Genomic DNA, 26,306 nt, shown 5'->3' with positions numbered 1-26,306 from the left:
GGCTGACTGGATGTTGCATCCTGGAGTGTGTAAGCAAGCAGGCAGAGTCTTTGTGCAGCCACTGAAATCCCCTCTGATGCTCCTTCTCCTTCTTCTTCTTAGAGCAGCCTCAGTCCTATTTGCATCAAAATACCACCACAGTTCACTTACACAGATACCTATGTAGCCTCTACAGGTGCAGCAGCCTTTCATGCGCAGGTTTGAACAATCTGCATCAGAGTTCAGTTCATTTGCATATAAAGGCTTTTGTGTTTGATGTGAATTTAATTTTCATGCAGTCATGGTGGCTTCACTGTAACCCCGAGAGAGTGAAATCTGTCATGAAACGCACAAAAAGACCAATTTCACCACTTCATTCCCACTAAACTAAGTTGATGCGCATCCTGAGCTGTCCACGCACATGAAGACTGTAACATGCATAAATAAATAAAAAGCTGCATCCTGCAAACACAGCAGCAGCATTGATCTAATTCACCTGTGATCCTCGGAGTGAGTCCGTGTGTATCCGTCAGCGCGCTGGGTTGAAACACAGCCTTCGGACTGCTGGACAGCGGAGCCACGACAGCAACAAATGATCAGTGTTGAGGAGATGGAAACTGACGCTCGTTAAGCCAGTCAAATGCACAGCTTCCCCGGAGGATGCTGCAGGTCATCAGCGTGTCGGGCTCAACTTTAATCGCAGCCACAGTGAGTGAAAAGAAAGAAAGCGCTCCGCCGTAGCAGCTCCGCCGCTGCAGCTACTGATGTCCCTGCTCCACACTGGCACTTTATTTCTCACGGTGACAGAAAATAAATAATTTAATAAAAGGGGGGAGTTGGAAAAAAAAAAAAAAAAAAAAAGCAGCGTTCAGACGTCACGTCGAGACGAGAGGCCGCTAGATGGCGCGGTTTGAAATGACTGAGGAACAACAGGCAGCCAATTAGTGAGAGCCCGATCCACGCACACAGGTCGGTTCACGAGGTTCACTCGCTGCTGTGATTAACGACTTTACTTAATTATCTCGAATTAGGAAGTCGTTTCCGTGACACGGTTTGGTCAGCGGGTAATTTGTAGCCGAATGAGAGAAGACTAGAGCACATTGGGGGAGACTGGGGACGGTTGCAACACTTTTTTTTTTATGTCTCAGTTAATATTCAGATAATTTGGACTAAGCCAAATCTTTATTTATTAAACTTACATCTGTCTGCTGATTAGTAATGACATAAAAATATGATTACATAAGGGAGAGTGGGGATGAAAGTAAAATATTCTTTTATACATACATACATTCAATAAGAGTAGGGGAAAGTCACCTTAAAGGGATAGTTCACCCAGAAATGAAAACTCCCCCTCACCCTCATGCCAATTGAAGGTCGGGGTTTAGTTTTTTAGGCCACAAAACACTGCTAGAGTTTCACGCAGAATCTCCCAAACAACGTGAGTGAAAGATGACCGACTTTCAAATGGAAAAAATAACCAAAAAATACCTCATAAGATCCTAAAGCCTCAACATGCCATGTTGACTTGAAAGATGTCATTTACACCATGTTTTAAACCTAAATCTTCACTGTAGATCTGAAGTTTGGTGCCACGTTTACATGCGCACCACCTGACCTGGGTGTGTGTGGTGTGACGGTGTGTGCACAAGTGAACATCATGTTGGAACTTTAGGAGACTGGGATTACGGCAGATGAGCAGTATGGAGGCATTTTTTTTTATGTCTGTTGTTTTTTCCATTTGAAAACTGGTTGCCATTCTCTTAAATCGTTTGGGAGACTTTCAATAGGCATTTTCATTCTTGGGTGAACTGTCCCTTTAATTACAATGAGTTATAGTTATAGTATAGAGTTATATGTTTTCTCTTGCCATGTAAATGTCATCATAGCGTCAGCATGTGGTCAGTGTAGTTCTAAACATCCCTGACTAATATCAACAGGATTCATCCGCTCTGCAGAGAATAGCACCTGAAAAAGTGGTTTAACACAAATTAAGTAAAAAAAAAAAAAAAAAAAAGTCAGATCCAGGAGTATTTTTGAATTTAAAGTTGTGTTTGTATTTTGTTTTCTGTGTTTGCAAGGAACATCAAAGTTGGGTGTGACCGGCGGCTCATTTGTAACTCAGGATCAGTCAAAAATTTACATAGGGCCTCCCCAAAAATCATGAGCTGAACTGATCAATAAGCAAAACTGTGATCAGTCAGATGTAATTTACTTATGTTCTAAATCAAATTAGGGTTGTATAGTATTTTTACAACTTCCGTCAATCAAATGTACAAACTATGTAGGTGTAATCAATGCACTGCCAATAAGTAAGGACAAGAACGTGCCAACTAGTGCATCCGGTAAGTTATTATAGTAACATTGTTTTATACATCATCTGATCACATCCTTGGTATGAAAGCAATGTAAAACAGTTATTTGATTGAAATATTGTTTATATACCATTTTTTAAAAACAAGTTTATTTAATGCTGTTTTGTTACAACTGTAGCTTGTGCTTTTAGAACTGAGACTCATGTGGTTCAGTTGTAACATCAGACAGCGTCCACTTTCGATTTAATTCCACGCGACTTGTTTTTTCTATCGAAAAACTTTGAGTGGTTTGTGAGAACAGACACATGTAGGTAGTTTGCCAAATAATATTAAATATGTAGTTATTATGGCGTCTTGGCTCCTCACCATACTGTTTTTTTTTTTTTTTAGATAAATCAGTTGGATGCAATCAGACTGGGAACTGATGCACATTGTTACTCTTGCACCTTTCTGTCAGGATGAAAACAATAGGCGTGGGACAAAAGTAATGGTTGGATGAATCAATGCCAGAACAAAAGCATTGAATATTTCTGGCATATAATACTCATTAATAGTTCAGGTAGTCCTCCAAGCAAATGTCCTCTCAAATTATACTCTCAAATGATACTCTCAAATCATTTTAGTCCAGTGTGTCAAATTCAGCTTACCAAATAAAACAGCCTGACTCCTTTACACAACTGGATTGGTGAGACATCTGTTGGTTATTTTCACCCCAACCCTGGGCATTTTCAGTATAATGAGCAAAGAAATATATCTTTAATAATAGCAACACAAAAGTAAAACCATGGTACTTTCCTCCCTGTCCTTTCCACCAACCTAACCAAAAAATATAACGCCAAAAAATGAATTATTTAAAGAAAAATCTCACTCTGAGTCTTCTTACTACTCATTGTAACTTTGCCTGAGAAAACGTAAACACAGGCTCTTCTGGTCTGCATGACATAAATCTGATTTCAAGGAGAATTTGACCCACTGGCAGGCATTAGAAATAACTATATAGAAATAAGCAGTCTTCTCAGTGATCATCTTGTTTGCTTAAGTAGCTCAGAGGCATCAGTAGCTTTTAAATTGACTGTTTCATAACCAGTTAAAAACTCCTAGTCGTAAAATTTTGAATGCAGTGTTTTAACTTGTAATTAAGTTAGGTATTTTACATAGAGACGGACTGCAGCACAATATACTCTGAAAACCACACCCACCAGAGCAAAAAACAATCACTGCCACAAACCGAGGGCTGAAAAGCTAACAAAATGCCTGTAGCCAGGTGAAAATACAAGTTTTCACCCTGTCAAAGGATTATTTTAACACCCAATATTTATCAGAGTAAAAGGTACATTGAAAAACTCGAGACTGTCGGTCTCTCTTAGCGTCCCCTCTCCCTCTCCTTACCTTTCTTTTCTGGTGAGAAATGATCCCGCTGAAAGGCCAGAGGGGAAATACTTTGATATTTCCAACTATTTGATCAACTCACCAGGTAAGATCATCATTTAACGTAACAAAGATCAAAACCAAACCTTGCTTAGTTCACCTCAACCTCTACACCTTGATAGAAAAGCTTGCTGCACACGTACAGTAAGCACATCATCTGTCAGGATCCCACAGTTTTCCCAACTCTTCCTGCTGATGCCTCATGGTAACACTTTACAATACACTGCATTTATTAACTCACAGCAAAACGATTAGTTAGAAGTCTGCGCTCCACAGCCACGACTTGAAAATATGTGGGTGCTTTTGATATCTTTTTTTTGAAGTGAAGACAGAGTGGGAGACTGACAGCCTCAGTACATACACTAAATGAGCCACGGGGCCATTTTTAACATAATTTTTTATCATTTATGACCATCACTGGAGTTTGTAAAAGTTTTTATTAAACATTTGTTTTGTTCAGTACACATGCCTTCACCAAATAGCACACTTCTCCAGTCCTGGCTTGTGAATTGTTGGCTGTTCTTACTTTAATTTTGTTGCAACTGCCTAAATCATAATCAGTATCTGTTTTAATGAATAACTAGCTAATGATTTGTGAATGTATCATTATGTTGTCATTTACTTGCTGAGGCTCATGCAGATTAACTAAGCATTAAGTATATATGTGGTTATATTTATTGGTTGTGATAGTCCACACACATCTGGCCACACTTTCCTGCTTTTGAATCCTGGACTCCAAGCCTCAACCAGGAATATTCCTGTCCCATAAACAACAAGGTATTAGGTGATAAAAAACAAATGTGTCCGTTCATCTGGTAAAGTGGCATCCAGGCTGCAGGCAGCTGGAATCCATGGCTTCGACCCACTACCCATAATTACCCATTGTGGTAATTAACACATGAATTAACAGCATTAATTAATGCTAGGTGTTGATATGAAATTAATCCACGATGGAAGACTTAATTAATAGCTAGAGTTGGGCAATGTCTACTGAAGTGGCATGTGATGATGTCCATAGTGAAACATTGCAATGGTATATCATTTTTATACACTTTCTTTTAGACTTTATGAGTACGTTGGATATTAATTACAAATTTGTCAGTACCATGCGCTGTTTTTCTATTAGTAAATCAGGTGCAAGGTATGATTACACTAAACCCATCCTTCATTTTTGCACTCTCTGGCTGACACTCCTTAAAATACATATTCATCAGTTCTAAGGTACTTTTAAATTATGATGTTGCAACAGTAGAGGGCTCGGTGGTCAGTGACTGCCAGACGTTGGGATGGACTATCAGCCCAACACTATAAATAGCAAAACATTTGTGACTCAGTCTGTTAATCAGATAGACTCTTTATTAGTTGCTAATGCAGTAAGACACAATGCATGTGTTATTTTTTTATGAGTCATATGTTAAGTTATGCTAATCTGTGCATTAATTAAGCATTAATAAATGCATATCAGTAGACCATTAGGCATTTTTCTGTTGTTCGCTTGCAGACAGACAAGAAGGCTGCTTTACTTTCTAGTTTTAGATATTATTTTGTTTATAATTCACAATTCCATGATTACACAACTCAACAGACTAAAAATCTTCATTGTCCCACTGAATAAAACATCCTGTGGTCAGTTTTCTATCAGTATCATCATGTGAAAATACAATGTACACTTAATGAATTCCTGTGTGTCATTGTTAAAGTATAAAGACTTAGAAATGCTCTGCTGTTAAAAACATCACTCTTAGAAATAGAAAACTCAGCAACTACTCCCGCTTCTTTTGTTTTCTATTTGTACAGACTGTATTTTTTAACTATAATTTTGCTCATTTTATATATGCAATTTGCAACTTTAACATATAATATGAATTGTTGAATTGTACTGTTTGTAGTTTAACTTGTGCGTATCTCTTGACTGCTGTTTTCATACAAGTTCGCAGGTTTCTATCCACATCTGACACGTACTTTTATATTTCCTTCATGTGTTTTTGTATTTATGTGTACGTGAGACAAACAAACTAAACCAAAACAAGTAAGCACCTTCACACAATACAAAGTCATTGAAAAGAGATAAATTGTCCTCCTCTCCAATGTGGTCAGGACCTGATTACACTTTGTTTCTATTGTAGTATTGTTACTTTTTACTTTTTTCACCACCGGGACAATTGTTAAAGGAATAATCTGTAACATTTTCCTAAAAAGAACTGTTTTGCTGCACTCAGGACATTTCAACAACGGAAAAAGCTAAGACAGAACAAATGATGATATTATAGATAAAACTGAGGAATACCACGGAAGTGTCATAGCAGATTAAAACATATTTAATGTAGTACAGTATAAAGTATCAACATGATAACAACACTGGCACATATATAGCATGGGCAAAGTAAAAAACACAATTAGGCACCCCAGACATGCTGGGAATATTTTTAGAGTATTGCAGTGATTTTTCATCAAGGATTGAATGACAGCCCTGCCTACCAGTTTGGCACAAACTTTCAAATGGTTATGCGCCTAAAAAAAAAAAAAAAAAAATCTTTATTTACTTATTTACCTCTAAATTGCTTTTTTAAAACTGCATGATGGCAGCAAGCTTCAAAAATGGTTCCCCTCGTTCCTGCCTGTGTCAGGTTGAAAAAGGAAATCATTAATATAGCATTAGAAGCTGGCGGTGAAACCATAACTGCCCTGGGCACACATCAGCATACACGCAGCACTGTTCTCTGCTGCTACACCTTCCCCGAGGTTCAAATGTCATCCTTCACTGTCATTACATTTCTGCCCCCATTAACTATTGATTATCTCCACTTCAGCATTTGCAGCCCTGCTGTGGAAATGGCCCACATGGCTCACGGATCAGGCGGAGCAGAAGTGCCCACCTCCTGGTTTTTACACTAAAAAAGGAAGGGGGAGTCAGATTCACAGAGGGACAGAGCGGGACACAGAGCAACCAGGACCGACTACCCTACCTGCCCATTAGCAGTATGCTTGAGCGGACAACTGGAGGTTAAGTTGTTCTTTTTCAGGACCCGTGAGGATTTTGCCACAACATGTGTTGAATATTTACTGTGAGGTTAGTCCAAGTTTGCATCTGTTTTTCAAGGAGAGTGCAGGTGGAGAAGTTTGTTAGGGCAGCAGCTTTGTGCCCTCTGCCATCAACAAATAACACCATGACCAGATTGTGCAGAGTTCACTTAGTGTTTGTGTGCTGCACACTGCTAATGGTTGCTGTTATACTGCTATATGTTTGTCTATATTTCAGCATTACTGCTCTTTAATGTTTCACATGTGCAGGCTGTGGAGGAGCATCTCCTTGATGGAGAAAAATATCAGAAAATGGAGAAAAGTGTTTGTTTGCTATGAGTCAGACCAGAGGTTGTAAAAGTAGGAGGTGGACCTCTCCAGAGGAGCTCCAAACAGTTTCAGGGGAGGATCAGAGAACAGCAGAAAATATTACATTAGTTATCAAAAGGAGATTACATAGACTAGCCTTAATGTGTCTGATTTGGTTAAAGGCAGTTCAAAGATACAGTAGTTCTGGGGAATTTTACTGTTTATCCCAGAGAGGGAAACTGGTACAAGCCTTTGCACAGATCTTTTTTATATATATATATATATTTGGGAGTTTGTTTTTTCCCAAGCTTTGTCTAAGGGGAGGCCCACAGCCCTCATACTTAGAAAACCCCTGAGTCAGCCTATAGTTAGTTTAATTCAGTCATTTTACAACTTATAAGACTCAGGTACACATACAAGTAAACAAAAAATGAACAATAATAAGTCAGTGCTTTTGCAGCATTGAAAACAGAAACAAAACAAGTTTATACTGATTGAGAAGGTGTAGGCTGAAGCCTTAGCTTATTACACCTACCCTTTTTACATCCATTATTTTAGTCAGCTGCCTTTAGAGTTATACAGTGAAATGAAATCAAGTAACAGAATCAAAAATATGCACATTATACACTGTTTATACCCATTTATAAGGGTGACCAAACGCTCTTAAGAATTCAGAACTGTCCTAAATCACAAGCTGGTGTCCAGAATCCTGCCCTGTTTGTCCTAAAAATGAGCCTTTTAGTAATGGATAACATGAACATATGAATCTGTAGAAAATATTCTGATCAAATCACTTATGTATGCTCTAACTCCTGCTGTCAGGTATTAAAAATGTCTTGTTTTTTTGTAAAAACAAGGTGTTTGTAAGGTGTTTTCTCTTGTCTCTTGCACTTACTGGACTGTCATAAATAACGATTGTTGATTGATTGCATTTTCGTTACCTTAGAAAGAGCCACAGATCTCCACAGAGCATTGTTCCTCCTCCACAGGGGCCACCATGTTGTACCACCCTGTGTCTACAGTAGCCCAGATTGTACAAACCAAACACTGGCTATTTATTGTCTTCACAAGCTCACCATTAGATGCCTCTAATTCCTACAGACTGGTCCTTTAAATGTGAGAAATATCACATCATATCCCAACAGGTGCTCAAATCCCTTGATGACTGACAGTCAACAAACATTTGGCACCAAGATTTCTCTCTGAGACATGATATTTTGAACAAAATAGCTTAATTGCTCTCTGAGTTATAAACTATAATCCCAGCTGAGTGGAAATTTGTTATATACAATTAAAGCTCAGAGGCATTTAAGAGTAAACGATGCATAAATCCTCAGAGTCTGTGTTTGCATTTAGGGGTCAGAATAATCAACAAAAATGTAAAATATTTTCTACAGCAAAAGAATTATAACAGAACAACACATCTGTATTCATAAAAAGTCCCATTTATTTCAAAGTCATTTCATCAACAAATATTACAAATCTGCATTGTTTTGGGGGAGGACCCACACCAGAAATACATGAATAAAATTACAATAATTGCTCAGCGTCCATTTCAGTCACTGAAAGTCGAAGCATTCCACTCATTTAGGTTGGAGAATAAACAAGAAAACAAGCTAGCGTACAGAAGCAATAAATGAGTTAGTTAGGCCATTCCCGCCTTACAGGATTACTGTGTAGAGTGAAATCCACTAGGATCCAATGTGGCTTTAGGATAATCCCATCAGAACCGCTACAGTGCAATGCTACTACAGGACACCCAGGCCTGTTAGCACTGATGAGAGCCTATAGTAGAGTGGAGCAATCCTTGTTAAAAAAAAAATACAAACTGACTTCTATTGTGCAAGACAAACATTTTAACAGCCTGCTGCAAACAGAGCACCACGTCTTATGATACTAGTCTGCATTATCTAACAAAAACTGACCGTAAACTAGAGACACAGATAGAAAACTAAGTCAACATTTGCATTGTGGAAAATACCTCTCCTGGAGTAAGTCTTCATATAAAGCTCTGTAACATGAATCCATTTGAAAAATATCTTTTTCTAGGACATTAATACAAGCCTGAGTTACCCACATTAATTGTTATGCATATGCTTAAGATAATACTGAGTTAATATGCACCTCTGCTGCCTGTTTCAATTAATGAGGACATGTTTTGATACTACCACCCTTTCACTCTGCTTCTAATATTCCCCTGATTTATGGAAAACAAGTGCTACACTGGCAAAACTTACACACACTGGTGTAAGCTATTTTCATGCCTATATGCCCAATTTCGAATTATTTCTCATAATTTAATAACGTCTTACCAGTCAGCTGCACTGACTAGACTTAAACGCAGACATCAATAGGGAGCAAACTTCTGCCGCTCAGATTTTTTGACGCCGGAGGTTGGCATTTTTGCGGTGTAAGGGGATAAACCCTGTGTTAGGCTGGAAGCGGCTGCTGGGTGGACAGCCAGGACGGGGAGACTTTTCATGCCAAGCAGGCTGGAAACGGGGATGGCATAGTGTGGGTTTTGGATGGTTGGTAGGGTGGAGGGAGAGTGGACGTTAATGGTGGTGGGGGCTGGGTTGGTGGCCGCTAGGACGGCCATAGAGGTAGCAGCAGTGGAGGCAGTGGGAGCGGACTGAGAGAAGGTCATGTTGAGGTCAACGGGGGTCGCAGAGGAAGCGGCCTGCATGGTGTATTTAGCCATCTCTAAGCTGCAGGTCGTGACGGTTGGGGGGGGGGGGGGTTGAGATGGTGAGGGGTTAAGAGGGGACAGTGAAGAACGAAAAAGGGAGAGAATGGGGTAAGAAAAAGGAGAAGGGAGGTGAGAGAAAGGAGAAAACATAAGAATCAAAGAAGGAATGTGTTAAAAAGCAGAGACAATAAGGATTTTAATGCAGTCAGGAGAACGGAGCAGTGAGATGGAACAAATCCAGCCTCACCCTGAGTACAATAACTCTGCCCTCATACAATAGCATGGTGTTTGGCGGTCTTATCACCAGGCTGCGATATGAAGCCCTGCTGGACGTGGTCGCCCTGTGTAATGTCTTACCTGGCGTTGATGAGGTACTGGGCCACGCTGATGCTGGCCGGCGAGCCTGTGATCGTGACTTGGCGCATGGCTGAGCCATCAGTGGCGCTGGCAATTTTGATGTGAGCTCCCGAGACCTGGCGAATCTCATTGATCTTGCTGCCTTGTCTTCCAATTATGCAGCCAATAAACTAGATGGGGCGAGAGTGAAAACATGTAAATAGCAAAACAGCTCATGTTTACAGGCTTTTCAGGAATTAGATTTCCAAACAGCTTGTGGAAGCAACTGCCATGATGACAGCAGTACCACAGTCTCCTGATAGTTTTCTACAGAAGAAAACCGTATCCCCAACAGTGTTATTAGCAGAAAACATTTTCAGTATGCATCACACTCAAATTATTAGCACTCTATTGTAATTATTGTTAATAAGATCAGTTCATATTGTGGGAGATACACTTATTCAAGAGTTAGATGAGAGCATCAATGCCATTTTCATGTCTGAACGGTAAATATGAAGGTACTACCAGCAGCTGGTATTCACATTTGGTACCAGGTACTTTACTCAGTTTCATTTTCCACTGCAGGTAGTACCCATTCAACGTATGCAGGAGTCTTAGCTGATCGTCATGGGAACACCATGTGAAACTGCCATGAAATCATCCTCGTCACATCACAAACCCAGGAGCAATTGAGCATATCGAAAGGATGGCTGCTTTTCACAGAAAGGAGACAAACTTTGTCTCAGAGAAGACTGAAGTCAGTAAGACAAAACACTGCTGAAGAAAACAGGAGAGTTTGGAAAATCCTACATCAGAGCAGAGATGAGCAGACGACTGTGGTCGCTCCATGTCGCGTTAGTGACGAGTCTAGTGTACTAGGTGCAACTCTAGATACTATCCTCATCTTCTGACAATGGAAAACCAAAAAAGAGTAGTATGGAGTCAAGCCAGGGCTGGTTCTACCAGAGTGCAAGAGCATGCACTCCACCCTCAATTTAATATTTTGCACCCTGTGTTGAAATCTGAATATAAATGCAAAAGCATAAGATGGCAGGTCCAGCCACACGGACTGCGTCTCCATGCCCACCTTCTGGTTCATGTGTGCGCTGGGTGAGGGTGAAAATAGATCAGACGGTGTTGTGATTATTGTATAGTCTATTCTCTCACTCAGCCAGGCACATCACTGGTCTCATAGCTCTGAAACAGCTGTGCCAGTCAGAGATAAATGTGATAACAACGGCTCAGCAAACAGAAACCTTTACCTCAGGAAATATCTGCATTCAGAGCGTCATGACATGAGCAACACAAATCTGCACCCACAGAAAGATGCAGCGTGATTTTCCGTCAGGTAGTAATAATTATGACAGGATTAAAAAATAAAGAAACTGATTTGGTGATATTTACGTTGGACCAATGCTATTTTAGCAACAATTATAATGTATCTCACTTCATACATGGTCACATAGTGTAGTAGGCTAATTAATGTTACACTGCATTGTGTTTTAAGGATAAAATATTATCCATAGCTACTTCGGTTGTAGAAGCATAACAGACTAGTCTCATGTGTGTAGAGGTCTGCATGGTGATACCATAGCAGCCTGGTGTTGTTTACATGTGATTCAGGTAGGAGGCACTGTCAGCAATCATTGGTGCAGACCTATAAATCTAACTGGAACCAGGCCTGAGTCGAGCCAAGCCGTACTGTGCAGTCTGACATTTAATATCTTGGTTTTAATATTTTAAACACAATTATTTGATGATAGGCAATCTCATGGTGTTGACGAGGCTCTAGAAATTCACTGAGCCAGACCAGGTGTTTCCCTGTTGGGGATGGCATCATATTTACTGTACACACATGACAGTAGTACCGATCTCCTCATTTAATTCCCCACATGAAAGTGAATACACATATTTCCCAAAATTCTGCAAGTCCTAAATCAACAGCAGAGGTTAGGTTGTGCTATGTGTAATTCTACATAAATATCAAACACATTTTCTGTTTTCCTAACCTATGATCACATGTAATCCTGAGGTCATTTATGATCATCGCTAATGGACTGCTTTAGAGCCATAAAACAGTCTTCTATTGTTCCTCCACTGATTTATCTATCTTGCTTTTGTAATATTCAAGCTACAACCAGCTAATACTACTACAATGATGACTGCGGTTAATTTATGCCATAATTTATGTGAGCCAAAAAAAGGACAAAGCATAAATTACTTTCTGCAGCTAAGAAGGTGAAACACTTTTGTCCAAAAATTCCTCATTACAGCTGTCCTCCTAGAAAGTGTTAATGCAGTTAGAAACAGGAGGATTAGCTGTGCGAGCTTTAGTGCTGGAAGAACACAAACAATGTGGCACTTACATCATTAGGTATTGCCAGCTCTTGTGAACTTGTGGGGGCAGATGCATCCAATCCTGCAAAGTAGGACAAGGAATGCTAACAACAGTATGGCACTAATGGCTTCCACTTTCATGGTATGACAAGTTGCCCTACTTTATCTAGTTTTATCACTGGTACACGGCTAAATTAGACAGGAACATGAAAACGGCATATGGCAAGAAAATCTTTCTAGATAGACACATATACTGCATGTACACATTCTGCACACAGTCTATACACATTTTTTACATTGCTAATATAAAATAAACCAGATTTCACTAAAACTATCACACCAATTCTGCTGTTATTATCAAAATATTGACATGTTTTGTTCTCAGTTAGTTTTGGCAGAGTATATGAGTACGTGGGGTAGTTGAGGTCAGGGATGGTTTGGCCAAGATGATGTTAGAATTGGAGGAGAAATGTTGCAGAGGTGGAGGATGGGGATCGAGAGATTATAGGATTTATTTTTTTGGAAGGGGAAAATTGGGCAAATGGAGCTGACATTTTGGGAGGATATGAGAAATGGTGAGAAATGGTTAAATATTTACTGAACTGTAAATATTTTCTGTCATTTTTCACATTTCCCTCTCAGAGAACTCTGCAGTTTTTCTTTTGTTTTTCTCTCTGTCTGCTTCAATCCGCCACATACTCTTTTGGATTATAAATATTTCAGTGGCTAACTTTCAGGATTGTTGATAATAAACTAGTTTGGTGGCTTAACCTTAAAACTTCTCTAGTCTATCTACTATTCTTAAGTTTGCATGCTATTTTGTGATACAAAATAGATGTAAATACACATTATGTGTCTTTAAAGCCACCTTCTACAAAAAAAACCTGTGAGAGAGTCTGTAAACTCTGAGAGAATGGAGACATCCTTGATCCTCTCTGAAGTGACAGGGGTGTTTTGATGGTGTGATTCGAAGAGGAGTGAAGACAGAGGGATTGATGGACTTCCCCGGGGAGCCGTGGGTACGTACCAGGGAAGGTAGGGTTGCTCTGCCCAAGGGAAGGGAGGGGGATATGCTGCATAGCCAACTGGTGAAGCTTGGTCAACTGCAGGGTAGGAAGGAAGTTAGAGCTAACCAATCAAACTGGATTATTTCAGAGGAACTGACAACTACAATACAGAGCCAATCTGAAGTTCACAAACATCACAGATGGTGTCAGTGTGAAAGAGATTCAGTTCCCTCAGAAAGCATGCTGGTTTCTCATGGCAGTCATCTGAAAATACAGTCACATCTCCGGCTACAAAGCTAGAACTGATCATCACGTCTTCACTTTCATTTCACTGCATGCTGCTACTGTGTGTTAGTGTTAGTAATGTCAACAGATCAGGGTTATTTGACGTTTCATCTCTGCAGAGTAGGGTACACAGAGGGTGTCGTGGTGGCTTGGAAGGAGTGAGCAGGAGTAGGTCATTAGGGCAAATGTCCGTCACTCAAATGAGCATACTTACATCCTGATGTGCAAAAGCATACTGCCCTGGAATTGCAAATGCCTGGAAGGAATAAGAGAGGAGATGCTGTTATGTGGCTGCGTGGTACAGATGTGTTCTAATGTGTCACTTGAAGCTTGAATTTGTCACAGAGCATGAAGAGAAAACCCAGTGCAGCGAGGGCATCTCTGAAAATCCATTCCCTTCCTCGTTTCCATAGCTCTAATGTGTATAGATCTGATGTAATTTCTTTCTAAATGTCATCTGCTGTTTTTCCCCCTCTTTGACCATGGCCAGAAATCCAATAACATAAACAGATGTCTGATAGGTCAGAACAGACTGTGCCAAATTCAGGCCAGCGACTAGCCAGCTCATGGAAAACATGTGCTTTAGTCACGACATCTTTCAGGTTTCACACTGCAGGGGAATTATTAATGTAAATGCCTTCTATTCATATCTCTGACACATTACAGCTGGGCTGAATACTTTCTAATGCGATCATTACCTCATCTTACTGCTTACAGCATTACAATATGAAGAGCTTATTGCTGTATAATTACACAGATGTGTCCCTCTAGTGGTGAAAATATGCTTAATGATCAGTGTGACTGAGATCCCACAAGATAAGGAGCATATTCAATAGTTATGTTTTTTATAAAGTGGCTACAATTGCAGCTAAATACCTCCCATATGGCTACTTACTTGTGCAGAGTGCTGAGGTGCTAATACTGCATGGGCTCCAGCAGGTATGGCCTTGGGACGGTAGGGAATAGTCGCTCCTTTTGGTGGAGACTGGAGACACAGTCATGCAAACCAAAAAGGGAGAAAAATTTATATGCTGCTACAACAGAGAAAAGAACTCTTACTGGCACTGATGCATTTTATATCCAGTTTTATATCACTTGCTGAATCTTTTTTATATCCCATTCATCGGCTGAGAAAGTTACATGAAACCTTGGACCAAATAAACCCATGATACAACTGTGAATAGACTTTAAAATAGGGTATTATTTAAAGTTTTTGACAATACAAAGTGGATGCTTAACAAGAAATCTGTTTAAACTATATTTTCAAGCTTATATTAATGATTATTTTGATAAAACAGGAGTATATTGTACATCAGTGATTCCCATTCAGGTGATACTTCTGCTGTTACAGGAGGTACTGTATGTGGAGAGCTCAATAAACTCAACTAACTTAATTAATATAGCTATCTATCATTTGATTAAAAATAAATCCACATATTTGTGTAACAGATGGACATAAAAAGGCCAAATAATATTGCAAACTGGTGTAACGCTGGAAATTTAGCTTATTTGCAATAACCAGTACCTGTCTATTAACCTGAGTCACTCTTGACCCAGTGGTGGTGGGACAAATTTATAGTCTCAGTACTTCACTTGAGTAGACCCATCTCAGTGACACTTTCTACTGCACTACATTTACATGCACATTGCACGCTCCCAGGCATGGTATACAGAATTTGTATTTTTTATGTGATTTATTTTTTGGATTCTATTTCTATATTTATTTTATTTCCTGCTACATTTCCCCCTGTTCTGTTACTTTTTTTGCGTTGCTGTGTCAAATTGATTTTCCCCTACGGGGCATCAATAAAGGCTCATCTTATCTTATTTCAAAGGGAACGATTATACTTTTAACTTCTACATTAATCCAAGAGCTTTATTTACATTAGGGATTAAGATATAACACAACATATGAGGAGCTTTTAAAATGTGGTGCATAAACAATTAAACTACCAAACTGTATATAGGTTAGTTGATAGAAAAATAATAATCATCTTCTCAAATGTAATGATGTGTAGGTTTTCCTTAAATTAACTAAACTAAATAATTTTGAGGGTTAGATTGTTGCTCTGACAAAACAATACATTTAAAGTTGTCACCTTGAGCTCTGGATAATTGTGATGTAATTTCCAGCAAATTGATCCACAATAAAACTAATTAGTAGTTAAAAGTGACATTTTGTGTTTTGTTTGACAGTATGTTTTGCAGTTAATAATACATAAGAATCTAAATACTTTACACCACTGTTGCAACTGAAAGTGTGTGAAAACTAGTTAGCAAGTTATGGATAAATAGTTGAATGGTCCAGCTCTGGTATTCCAGTAATGGTACAAATGCAAAATGCAATTAAGTTATATGAAGATCATTTTTATAATAATATGCACTTAAATATACTGAACAAAAATATAATTGCACCACTTTTGTTTGGTGGCTTCTGTGCACACAAAATGTTTATTACTCTCAAATTTTGTTCACAAATTTGTTTGTCTGTACTTCTCCTTTGCCAACATAATCCATCCACCTGACTGGTGTTGCATATAGAAATGCTGATTAAACAGCAGGATTTTTGCACAGATGTGTCTTGATTGTGGTCATAATAAAGGCCACTGTAAATTTGCAGTTTTATCATGAAAAAAGATATTTATTAGACACTGAACCATGACTATTTCATGTAGGGCTACAGATAAATGATAACTGACAGTAGTGTGAAATTACATGTCATTGGTATGTGTTATTTACATTTCAGTTTTCAATTGCAGTTTGGTTAGCATTAGGCAACAAAGCTACTTGGTTTGATTTAAGGACGTATCATGGTTTGTCTCTGCCATGTGTAGCCATGCTGGCTATTCCAAACTGAACGCAAATAGCATCAGCCACAAAACGTATCTGTAGCGCTACATGATATATCCATAGTTCAGTGCCTCATAAATGTACACCTGTGCAATTATTATGCTGTTTAATCGGCACCTCTACGTGCCACACCTGTCAGCTGGAAATCTTGAATTGGACTGAAGTGCTCACTAACTTATTTTCACAAATTTGTGAACAAAATTAACCTTCTGTGTGCATAGAGGAAGTCTGGGATAAGTGTTGTGTTTACATTTTCTTGAGCGTTTAATAAATATTGTTAAATAACATACAGTTTATAATCTATTCATAAGGGCATATTTTGATGATGGGTGGTGTCATATTAATCCTCTGACAGTGCTTTGGAAGTATGTCAGACAAGAACTGCTGATATAAATCACTACCAGAAAAAGCAATAATATGTAAACATGAAGTGCTGCATAAGGGTGACCAGCCCCTACAACCTGAACACAAAGCTTTAGCCTTGCAGGAGTAAAGAAACTGAAAATATCCTGAATGTGCTACTGAATACCTTTTACCACATCCTAAACAAACTTGACACACTTGACGCCTAAATAAAGCTGTTGAATGTGAAGATCATCTGCTGTCTGACAGCGCTTACCTCCAGCATGACAGAGCAGATGTGTCTAACACACTGAGTGATGGCCTGTGGAGTGCCGGAGATTGTGACAGCCCTCTCTGTAGAGTCCGGCAGCATGTCTCCTGCCACCTGAACCTGAGCGCCTGTGGTCTAAACATCGCCAGACAACAGACAAAAACAAAGGCTATTTATTGCCGAAAAGAGCACACCATCGCCCAAATTGAAATGCTGTTTCAAGCACCCGCAAATTACCCTGAACACATTTTGACATGCAGGGAGCAGCTGCAAGCCAAATAGCAATGTGTGCTCCAATATTTGAAGAGGCGTACACAAATATTGTCCATTCAGAATGAGTATTCAGCCTCCACCGATCTTTACAGGCATAATCAGTGAGATTTTCATGAGCAGCACCCACAAAAAAATCCATACATCTTAAGGCAGAGAGAAACAAGAAAAGTTTGACTGGAGGTTTGATACTTGAGGTGTCAGAGCACCAGGGAGGATGTTTTCTCGCTGTCTGGGTGCAGGAAAACAACGTCCTGATGGAAAATAAAAAAAAAAGAAATGAACTCCTACCTCTCTGATCTCTTTGATTTTCGAGCCTCCTTTGCCAATCAGTGAGCCACACTGGCTCCCTGGGAAAACCAGGCGAAGTGTCACAGGTGGCTTGCTTGTCACGTTGCTGTTTGTCATTGCTGCGCTAATATCCTGAGGGAGAATTCAAAAATATGTTTTTCAGCATCGACTGTAAGAACGGCAGCTTTACTTGACAAGTCTGGTTTTCTTTTTTTAGACTGAGGAAAAGGTGCATTCAGTGTCCTTCAGACTTCAGATAAAACCTTTAAAGAATCTTTCTGAAATTTTTGTGTAAAATATAACAGTAGAATTTTATTGACTATATGTAAAAAGTTGTGATGGCATTTGTTTTGCGGTACCTCCTCAAACTTCTGTGCGATCATGGAGAAAGCTCTAAAGATGCCCTCTGTGGGTCCTGTGATTGTAACTATTCTCTCAGGAGATGATCCCTCTGATATGTTGATGCGAGCACCACTCTGGAAACACAAATCAACAATTATTCCAACCTTAATTTGTTGTAATTGACCTGCCAGAACACATAAATTATCCATGTTTTGACGCTACAGATGTCAAAGTGGATCCTCACCTCCTCCCTCATTTTCTTCACTGTTTCTCCTTTCTGGAATCATGTAGGAAGATAAAAATGGTAGGCTTGATTAGTTTTAAAAGGAGAAGAAAACAAGACAATTAGAAAGAAAACAGTATGAATCAATACGTGCTGATGGATTTTAAAATACCTTCCCAATTATGCTGCCAACTTCCTGTGAATGAAAAGATAACAATGCTTTAGCCGGTGGCAACACGTGATTTACTCTTAACAGCTTTTCACATTTAGTGCCGGATGTAATCATTTTAACATGCTATTACCAGTCCATTAGGCTAATCCTACAACGAAACATGAAACAATGACATTATTTTAACTATTTCCTATTATTACCTTCCCATGCATCAGCAGCCTCAGCGTCAGTGTAACATTCAGACCCCCATCTGTAGCCATTTCTTCCTTGTCAGACATTCTGTTTTACACGATTTAAAACAAACACAAAAAAAGTCAGTTCAGTCAGCAGATTTTCTATTAAAATAAAAAGGAAATCCACGAGATCCAAATTTCCTTTAGGGCCATTCTGCTGAATTGATGCCTTTTCTGCTCCCAAGACATTACATGCAAAAATATGCATGAAAAATATCTGTATAACAAGTGTACTGTACTTTGCCCTGACTGCAATCTGAAAATATATCATGTATCAATAAAAACTATCAAGAACACAGAAAAAATAGAATTTCAACTGGTCCCCACTCTCTAACACTGCACTTTACTGGCAAATACAACGATAAGAATCCTTTAAAAAAAACTCTATTTCCAATTCATAAAATACACTTTCTCATTTAAATGCATAATATGCAAGTTAAAATACACATTTTAGTCATGTCCCCAGGTTTTCAATCAGTGCTGTTACCCTGACACAAGTCAAGTCACAACACAAGTCACATGATCAACAATACTTTGCATCATTCGAGTCTCCTGAAGGCCATGAGAAGGTCAAAAATAAGGTTTTATACATCCCAGAGCTGAGCACTCCACAGCTAACTGAGCTAATGCCAACTACAGATAATGTCCGTCACCTAACTAAATCAGCATGGTGCTGTAGTCAAACTGGCCTTATAACTTTTAATGACATCTTTATGTCATGTCCAACAGGCATGACATCTCATCAGAAATTCATGTTGGGTAAAATACACATTTTAGTCGTAGTCTGTTATCCTGACACAAACTTTCCCTCAAAAGATTCAAGAAATTATCACATGATCAGCAAGAAGTATCATCATTTGAGTCACCTGGAGGCCCTGGGGACGATCAAAAATAAATTCTGTATAAAAATTCTATAATTCTAAATAATTTTTAAAATTGTGTATTTGCTCTATATTTGATCACAGTGGCAGTATGACTAAGAATTTCAATCTTTACATTAAGGCCTGTTACCTGAATTATTTCTTAGATGTTATGTTTGTGTTTTTTTTAAAGATAAACCACTTGAAGGTGCAGAGTGTTCTCTCAAAATCAACCAATAAAACTGCCTTACACTGACCATTCTGCATTCTTAATAGTTAAACATATGTGTTATTAAATATAGTGCTGAAAAAAAACAGATAAAGCATTAAGTTAAACTTGGAAAAGTTACAACATTTGCAAGTACTCCCACACATTGTCTAACTTGGAATATCACATTTATTGGCAATGTTTCGGGCAAATGATCTGTGACAAGTAGAAGTCATCTTAAAAAGGGAGTGATGTTAGTCTGCAGCCAGACACATTCCTCATGAGCAATAAATAGACATAAATAACAATTAACTATTTGACACGCTACAATATCCAAAAAGTGAATAGTTACAACATGCAAATGGCACAGATTTGGTGGAATGGCCCTTAAACAGTTTTATTTTACGAGCCAAATAGTGTGGAGAATAGGCTACTCAATTTTAATTTCCAGCCTTTTCTTTGTCTGTTAAGCCGTCGTGGTTATCATCAGCTCATCCTAACTTCCCTGTTCTTCTTCTTCTATTTATGACAGTCAAACTGCTGCAGCTGCTGGAGATGTGAAATGTATCATTTCCTGTGCTCGACAAGATTTTCCTAGGAAAGAGCTACCAGACACAGCAAATGTAGAAGCTTTCATGATCTGGGCGTAAACGGCATCGTCACTGGTACATCAGTCTGCAGCAGAGATAAAATAAATCTCTATTTGAAAACGTCATGGATCATTGCCTTAACTATGGGGAATGTAATCAGAAAATGCTCCAAAGTTGGAACAATCATTTTTCCGCTGCTAAAAGGAGCCAAAGTCCCTCTTTTAGAATTAATCAGGGGACTGATGCTCTCTGAAGAGTTGTGGACCATTGTTGTTTGGCATCTGATCGTGTGGTTGTGAGCGGGGGGAAGATAAGCCTATCACTAGGTGCAATCTTCACATGGGACCGTGTCTTTAGTTCCGGCTAAACACGAGTTGTGTGACTCCCTCGGATAAGATAAGATACAAAGGAAGCCACTTGTGCTCCGGAGGATCAAGTGATGTGTGTGTGATTGTCTCTTAATATCACACTGACGCCACACAATGTCGGCTCTGTTGTGGCCGCGTATCCAATTCGATGTATTTGCAGAACAAATAAAGAATGTCTCGATGCTGTGTAGGAAGGGTAGCGTATTGCACCAAGACAGACAGAGAGAAGACTTCAAATCTATCAGGGACCAAGGTCACCTTGTTTATGAAATCATTGTGGTTCTGAGAAATGCTTTTACCATTTATTTTTAATACTAGGTCTCACAAAAGGCCATTGCACACAGAAAACTGCTTCAAATGCCGAATTTGTAACTAATAAATGAAATAATTTTGAGGAAAAATGTCCTTTGAAGCTACTGCAAGGAGTTTTAACTGGTTATAAAACGGTCTCAGTGTATTACTGATGACTCTATATGACCTACACGAGTTAATGAGACCATCAGTGAACAGATCGGCTATTTCTGTACAGTTGTTCGCCTGCCATCAGGTCAGATTTTCCTTGAAATTGGATGAAACAAGTCACTGTTTACATTTTCCCAGGCAAAGTTAAAGTAAGTATTTATTAAAAAGAAGCAGGAGGAGATTTTTCTTTACTTAATTTCATCTTTGACATTATATTTTGTGGTTATTACAGTGGAAACACTACCGCTTTTGTCCACAGGGGTCTCCAAAATAAACACTCACTAATTAACGTTATATCTCATTTGTTTAATCTGTACAAAAAGCAACATGTACACTTAGTTTAGGTGCCACAGTATTTCATAGTTTTGACCACTTGCCAAGCAACCAGTGGAGGAAGTTACGTCTCACACATAAGCCCCTTATAAAACAATGTCAATTTTATACTTAACTGATTAAACAAACAAGATTTAATGTCACTGTCACTTGATTTCACAGGCTTTTTGGGGCGCATTGCTGTAGCCTAAAATGCCTAATTTCAGGACAGCATGTCTAAAAATTGTGATGCACGCTGTAATGTTTTTAAGCATTTTTTGCAGTGAAAATGTGGGAGAAAATGAAAATTGAAAAAATATATTTTTGTGTGTGTGTAATTCATTAAAAGGCAACTTGCTCCAAGGAGAATAAAACCACACTCTAAATTAAGTATCATTAACTAAAAAGGCTCAGAGTAACAAAAATAATGACAAAATATTCTTTATTTGTAAACAAAGGACTCACAGGAGGCTATAGTGATTGGTCAAATTTGCAGAACAGTTGCAGTCATTGGACAAAATTGCAGGCCTGAGCAGAATTCACAAGGATTGTTGTGATCACAACATTGCAGCCTCCCGGAGGGACTGTTAAATGTGTTAATTATTGAGCTTTAGAGGGGCTAATATGTGGATTTTGCTCTCTTATGACAGAGTCAGGCTAGCTGTTTCCCCCTCTTTCCAGTCTTTAGGCTAAGCTAAGCTAACTGGCGGGTGGCTGCTTAGATACTCACACAAACCAATTAACACAGAACTCTCTGCCGCCATTTCACTCCGAAAAGAAAGACCGAAAACGAGTGTGGGTTTCAGCCAAGCATGCTAACACTCATGGCAACACAAATGTCAGTAGTTATCCGATAAAATGTGGCAATATCAACGTCATAATAAGCAAATAAAACGTGTTTTGTCCAGAGGCTGAGACAAGTTTACAAAAGGATATTGTTCTGCCACATTCCATGTTGATAATACCAGACTGAGCAAAAGGACTTAATCCAAACGATATCATGAATAAGTGGACGGTGTCTTAGTGCTAACAAGACCCACAACTGTTCTCCCCTCTGTGTATCATTATAAAGTTACAGTGAATACATCAAATAAACAGCAACATCTCTGTCTAATCCTATAGGCCGGGATTTGTTTAGTTAATGCTAAGACCCTTTTGACCCATTTCTGTCACCTCTAGCACATCAGCGCCCACTCAAGACTTCCGAACAAAACACTGGTGCACAACAGCACCCACAGAGTACACATGATAAAAACAGATAATCTACAGGAACCCAGCTCCCAGAGCACTGACAGGCAGGAGTGTGCTTCAGACAATAACAAAAAAAAAAAAACAGGGCATTAATCCTTGAGGGAAATGGAGAACAATGTCTAAGTGGATTACTTGAAGGGTTTTATTATAAAATATATTCAAAATGTGAAGCTAAAACAAAGCAATTTTTAACATTCTGAAAATTGCAATGAAGAGATGATTATTGCATACAATAGTGTTCCAGTTTAGGAACAAAGCTCAATAATTCAAACATACATTTAGAACCAGCATGTGTTAAATTATTTATCTTTATCATAATCACAGATTTCCTCCAACCCATCACTGATAATTCTTGATTATCTAAAGTATCATCCTATTTATAAGCACCACATTTCACACTATAAGTATGGGGCCGTACAGCCTGGCATTCCTCTCTAAAGTGATTATTTTTTTGCAGCCCAAACCATCTCTGAAGTGAAGAGTGCAACAAAATGCATTTACAGAAAAACAGCCAGCGCAAATTAACTGAGTCTGATGGGAGTCAGGAGGCGTCCATTAAAACAAAGACGCATATTTTCCAGCTCTCTTTGAATGTGCGAAGCTGAAAAGGAAGGCTGAATTAGAAGTTCAGCTTCAACTTTCTGTCTGGCTAAACCCCAACACCACTGTAGTCTGCGACACTGAGCTGTGAACAGGCTGACCCTGCAGTAGTGGCTCAGTCAGAGGCCTGCAATGCAGCAAGAATGATTAGTATAAAGTACTGACCTTATATACAAGGTTCTTGGTCTTCGTCTTTATTCGTGGTATCTCCTAAATGAGCGGCCTTTTAGTTTGTAGTCCGTGTTCAGTGTTTGCCCCCTTTGTTGTCAGTTATCCACAGAATGGACAGATGGTTCCCTGTGCCCTCAGACCGGCTGGAGCGGAGGCTGGCTTTGCTATTAGTCCCTCAGCTTAGCCCAAGATAAGCCCCTACGCAGGGCAAGTGAACCCGCATCTCTTGCCTAATTCTCCCTGTCACAGCCACCAAAGAGGCGTTCCTCCGCACGGAGATCCACAGGCCCGAGGGCAGGGCAAAGAGGCTCTTTGGCTGGACACTGTCCAGCGCAGATAGAGCGGGCTACAGTTACAGCCACCACAACAACAAAAATCAGGAAGGTCTAGCCTTTTGCAGTCATCAGAGACACACATAGAGGCTCTGAAGAGAAGCTTTGTTAACTGATGTTGCTCTGAGGCTAACAACTCTGCATGACTGCTGTGTTCTTCATTAGATTTTCAGAGAGCTTCCTGCCTGCACAGGGCCGGATTTTCTCTAAAAATAAATCTCCCTGTATGAAATCGGTGCTTTGTACAGGCAACCCGACTAATTGAGGGCTGGGAAGGACAATGTGGTGTTTGAGGTATTTAGTGATGTTAAGCACAATGTCTTCATGGGGTGCTTCTCCCCCCTCACTGCCTGTGCCCTCCCCCACACCAAGCCCTTCTGCCCTCTTAATGAGGCCATACTGGATACAATACAACCCTTCTGCACAGAAAAAAAAAATGTATTCAGCTGAGCTTCAAAATTGTGGAGGAAATGAATCAGTGAAGCATAAGTGGCATATTTAATTACTATTCAGTGTGTTGCACGGGGACAATGACGGCTGCTGTGAGCCTCATGGTCGCCTATCAGACATCTGAGCAGGCCACATTACATTCCTTCTCAACTGGGATTTCAATACAACTTCCAAGTGCCATTTCTATGATTAGAAGGATTGAACGTCCTTATGAAGGTATTCTACACTTACTTACTACTGAGGGACTTTTTTCAGGGTTAATAGGTTCAGTTAGAATTAGTGGTTAAAGACTGAAGGTCAATAAAAGTTCATAAAAGTAAAGTAAAACTTGCACAGCAGTGTGGCTTTTTGCTTCCAAACTGTGAACAGAATCAGAACCGCAACAAAGCTATCACAGCTGTCAAGGGCAAGGCGCCTGACAAAGTGTGTGACAGTTATTTCTATCCTTTCAAAGACCATGAGATGATCAGGCATTTCATGCCAATCACTTGTGACTAATTTCCTCTCCTCCATGCACCGTGTGTGTCAATGAGATTAAAGAGCCTCGGATTATATGTAATGGGATTACTGTTGGTGTAATCAGTTACAGTTACTGAAAGAAGGGTAGATTTCAAATTAGGAATATGCTGGAAAAGGTGAAGAAAATAATGTGAACCCAGGGTTGGGAGGATTACTTTGATAATTAATTTGTATTCTGATGCAGTTACTAATTATCTATTAAAAATGTAATCAGTAACGTAATCCAAGTATTATGTTAAAGTAATGTAATGTAATGATTATTTTCTGTTACCTTTTGATTACCTCAATATAAAATATGGTGAATGTGGTGATTTAATGTCTATCAGACATTAAATCAGGTATTTGCTTTCTTCGTAGACTCAGATCTTTTGGAGCAAGTAGCCGGGTTATTTTTCTGTTTATTTCTTTAAATCAGTGATTCAGAGTGTCATGCTGTACTGCAGTATGGCCTGGTTCAGCAGCCAATCTGTGAAACTTAAAACTTAATTATATAACCAAATCCGAATGTGTGCAAAGATTATTGGCCAACCTGTGGAACACTTCTCACAAGCAACTCTCAACAAGAGCATACTCAGACTTGCTGACAGTATCTCTTCTGACTCTTTGCATTTTTTAAAAGATGAACAGCAACTTCTGCCCTCCAACAGGCGATTCAGAGTCTCTCTGTTTAAAACCAACAGGCTGCAGAATTCTTCTATACATCTGTCTGTTCTGCTGCCAAAACAAAACAGTGTGCTGCTGACTGAGATCTGAATCCGGAGGATAAAATGTGACGTATTGTTTTTTTGTGATGCCTGTTTGATGTGTTTTCTACATTTGTGGAAAGTGTAATTTGTGTACTGTTTGTTTAATCTGGTGTAACCTTTTGAATGGAACTACTAGGGACGCAAAATTAATTTCAGTGATACTGACAATAAATTTATATCGTATCGTATCATATCGTATTGTGTCGCATTGCATCATACCCTAAGTCAATACAAGTCGAAAAGGATATTGTTGGTATAATTAGTTACACTGAATAAATGGTTAAAGGATAATATTTAAATATTGTTTCATTATCATTTTTGCTTCGCTATAAAAAAGACTTTCAAATGTCATCAATTTCCACAGCACATAGTGTAAGTCACTCATGCAAATACCAATTATATTTCAAAATCATTTTCAGAATTTTCCTGTATATACAACTCAAATATGGAATTTGAGGAAGTTTTTCATACCCTAGTTTTTGGTTTAACCATCCTGCAGCACCCTTTCCCTGTGAAATAATCAGATATCTTAACTTTTGAAAAAGTTCCACACAGTGCCATGTGTTGCTCTGTGTTCCTCTAAATGGTTATATAATTATAGGAGCAACAGATAAAATATGGCCAGCATTTAAATTTACTGTTCTGACTCTAAGTCAAAGTAGTCTGAGTATGGAGTTGCAGAGATATCTACTGAAGTCAGCATGCTAACCAGCGAGCCTCGGGCTGTCCTTTCTCATAAT

General features: G+C 39.1%; 2 protein-coding genes across 3 annotated transcripts in view; both read right to left on the bottom strand.

The window, feature by feature from the left end:
* Positions 1-1,053, bottom strand: part of vwc2 (von Willebrand factor C domain containing 2) — a 41,940-nt gene extending 40,887 nt beyond the window's left edge. Inside the window, exon 1 of the mRNA XM_084735757.1 lies at positions 476-1,053. The gene's annotated coding sequence lies outside the window, so the exon portion shown is untranslated. The remainder of the gene's footprint in view (positions 1-475) is intronic.
* Positions 1,054-8,474: 7,421 nt separating this feature from the next.
* LOC146315285 (poly(rC)-binding protein 3) lies at positions 8,475-24,103 on the bottom strand. Of its 2 annotated transcripts, none has more exons than XM_084735577.1 (13): positions 23,514-24,103; positions 18,665-18,743; positions 18,465-18,488; positions 18,314-18,346; positions 18,087-18,203; positions 17,728-17,859; positions 17,173-17,301; positions 14,599-14,688; positions 13,918-13,959; positions 13,439-13,514; positions 12,441-12,493; positions 10,096-10,265; positions 8,475-8,834 (listed from the first exon to the last, which is right to left on the bottom strand). In XM_084735577.1, the coding sequence occupies exons 2-13, from the start codon at positions 18,740-18,742 to the stop codon at positions 8,798-8,800; spliced, it is 981 nt and encodes a 326-aa protein (XP_084591703.1). In that variant the 5' UTR covers position 18,743; positions 23,514-24,103; the 3' UTR covers positions 8,475-8,797. The 2 variants fall into 2 exon arrangements, with proteins under 2 accessions (XP_084591703.1, XP_084591701.1); XM_084735575.1 differs by having other exon boundaries at positions 8,475-9,757; positions 23,514-24,097.
* Between the last annotated feature and the right edge of the window lie 2,203 nt (positions 24,104-26,306).

The sequence above is a fragment of the Lutjanus erythropterus genome, chromosome 14, assembly GCF_056507025.1.
Source record: "Lutjanus erythropterus isolate fLutEry1 chromosome 14, fLutEry1.hap2, whole genome shotgun sequence".
Classification (NCBI taxonomy): domain Eukaryota; kingdom Metazoa; phylum Chordata; class Actinopteri; order Lutjaniformes; family Lutjanidae; genus Lutjanus; species Lutjanus erythropterus.
The sequence above is the reverse complement of the archived record's forward strand: the minus strand, read 5'-3'. Positions and strand labels throughout refer to the sequence as shown.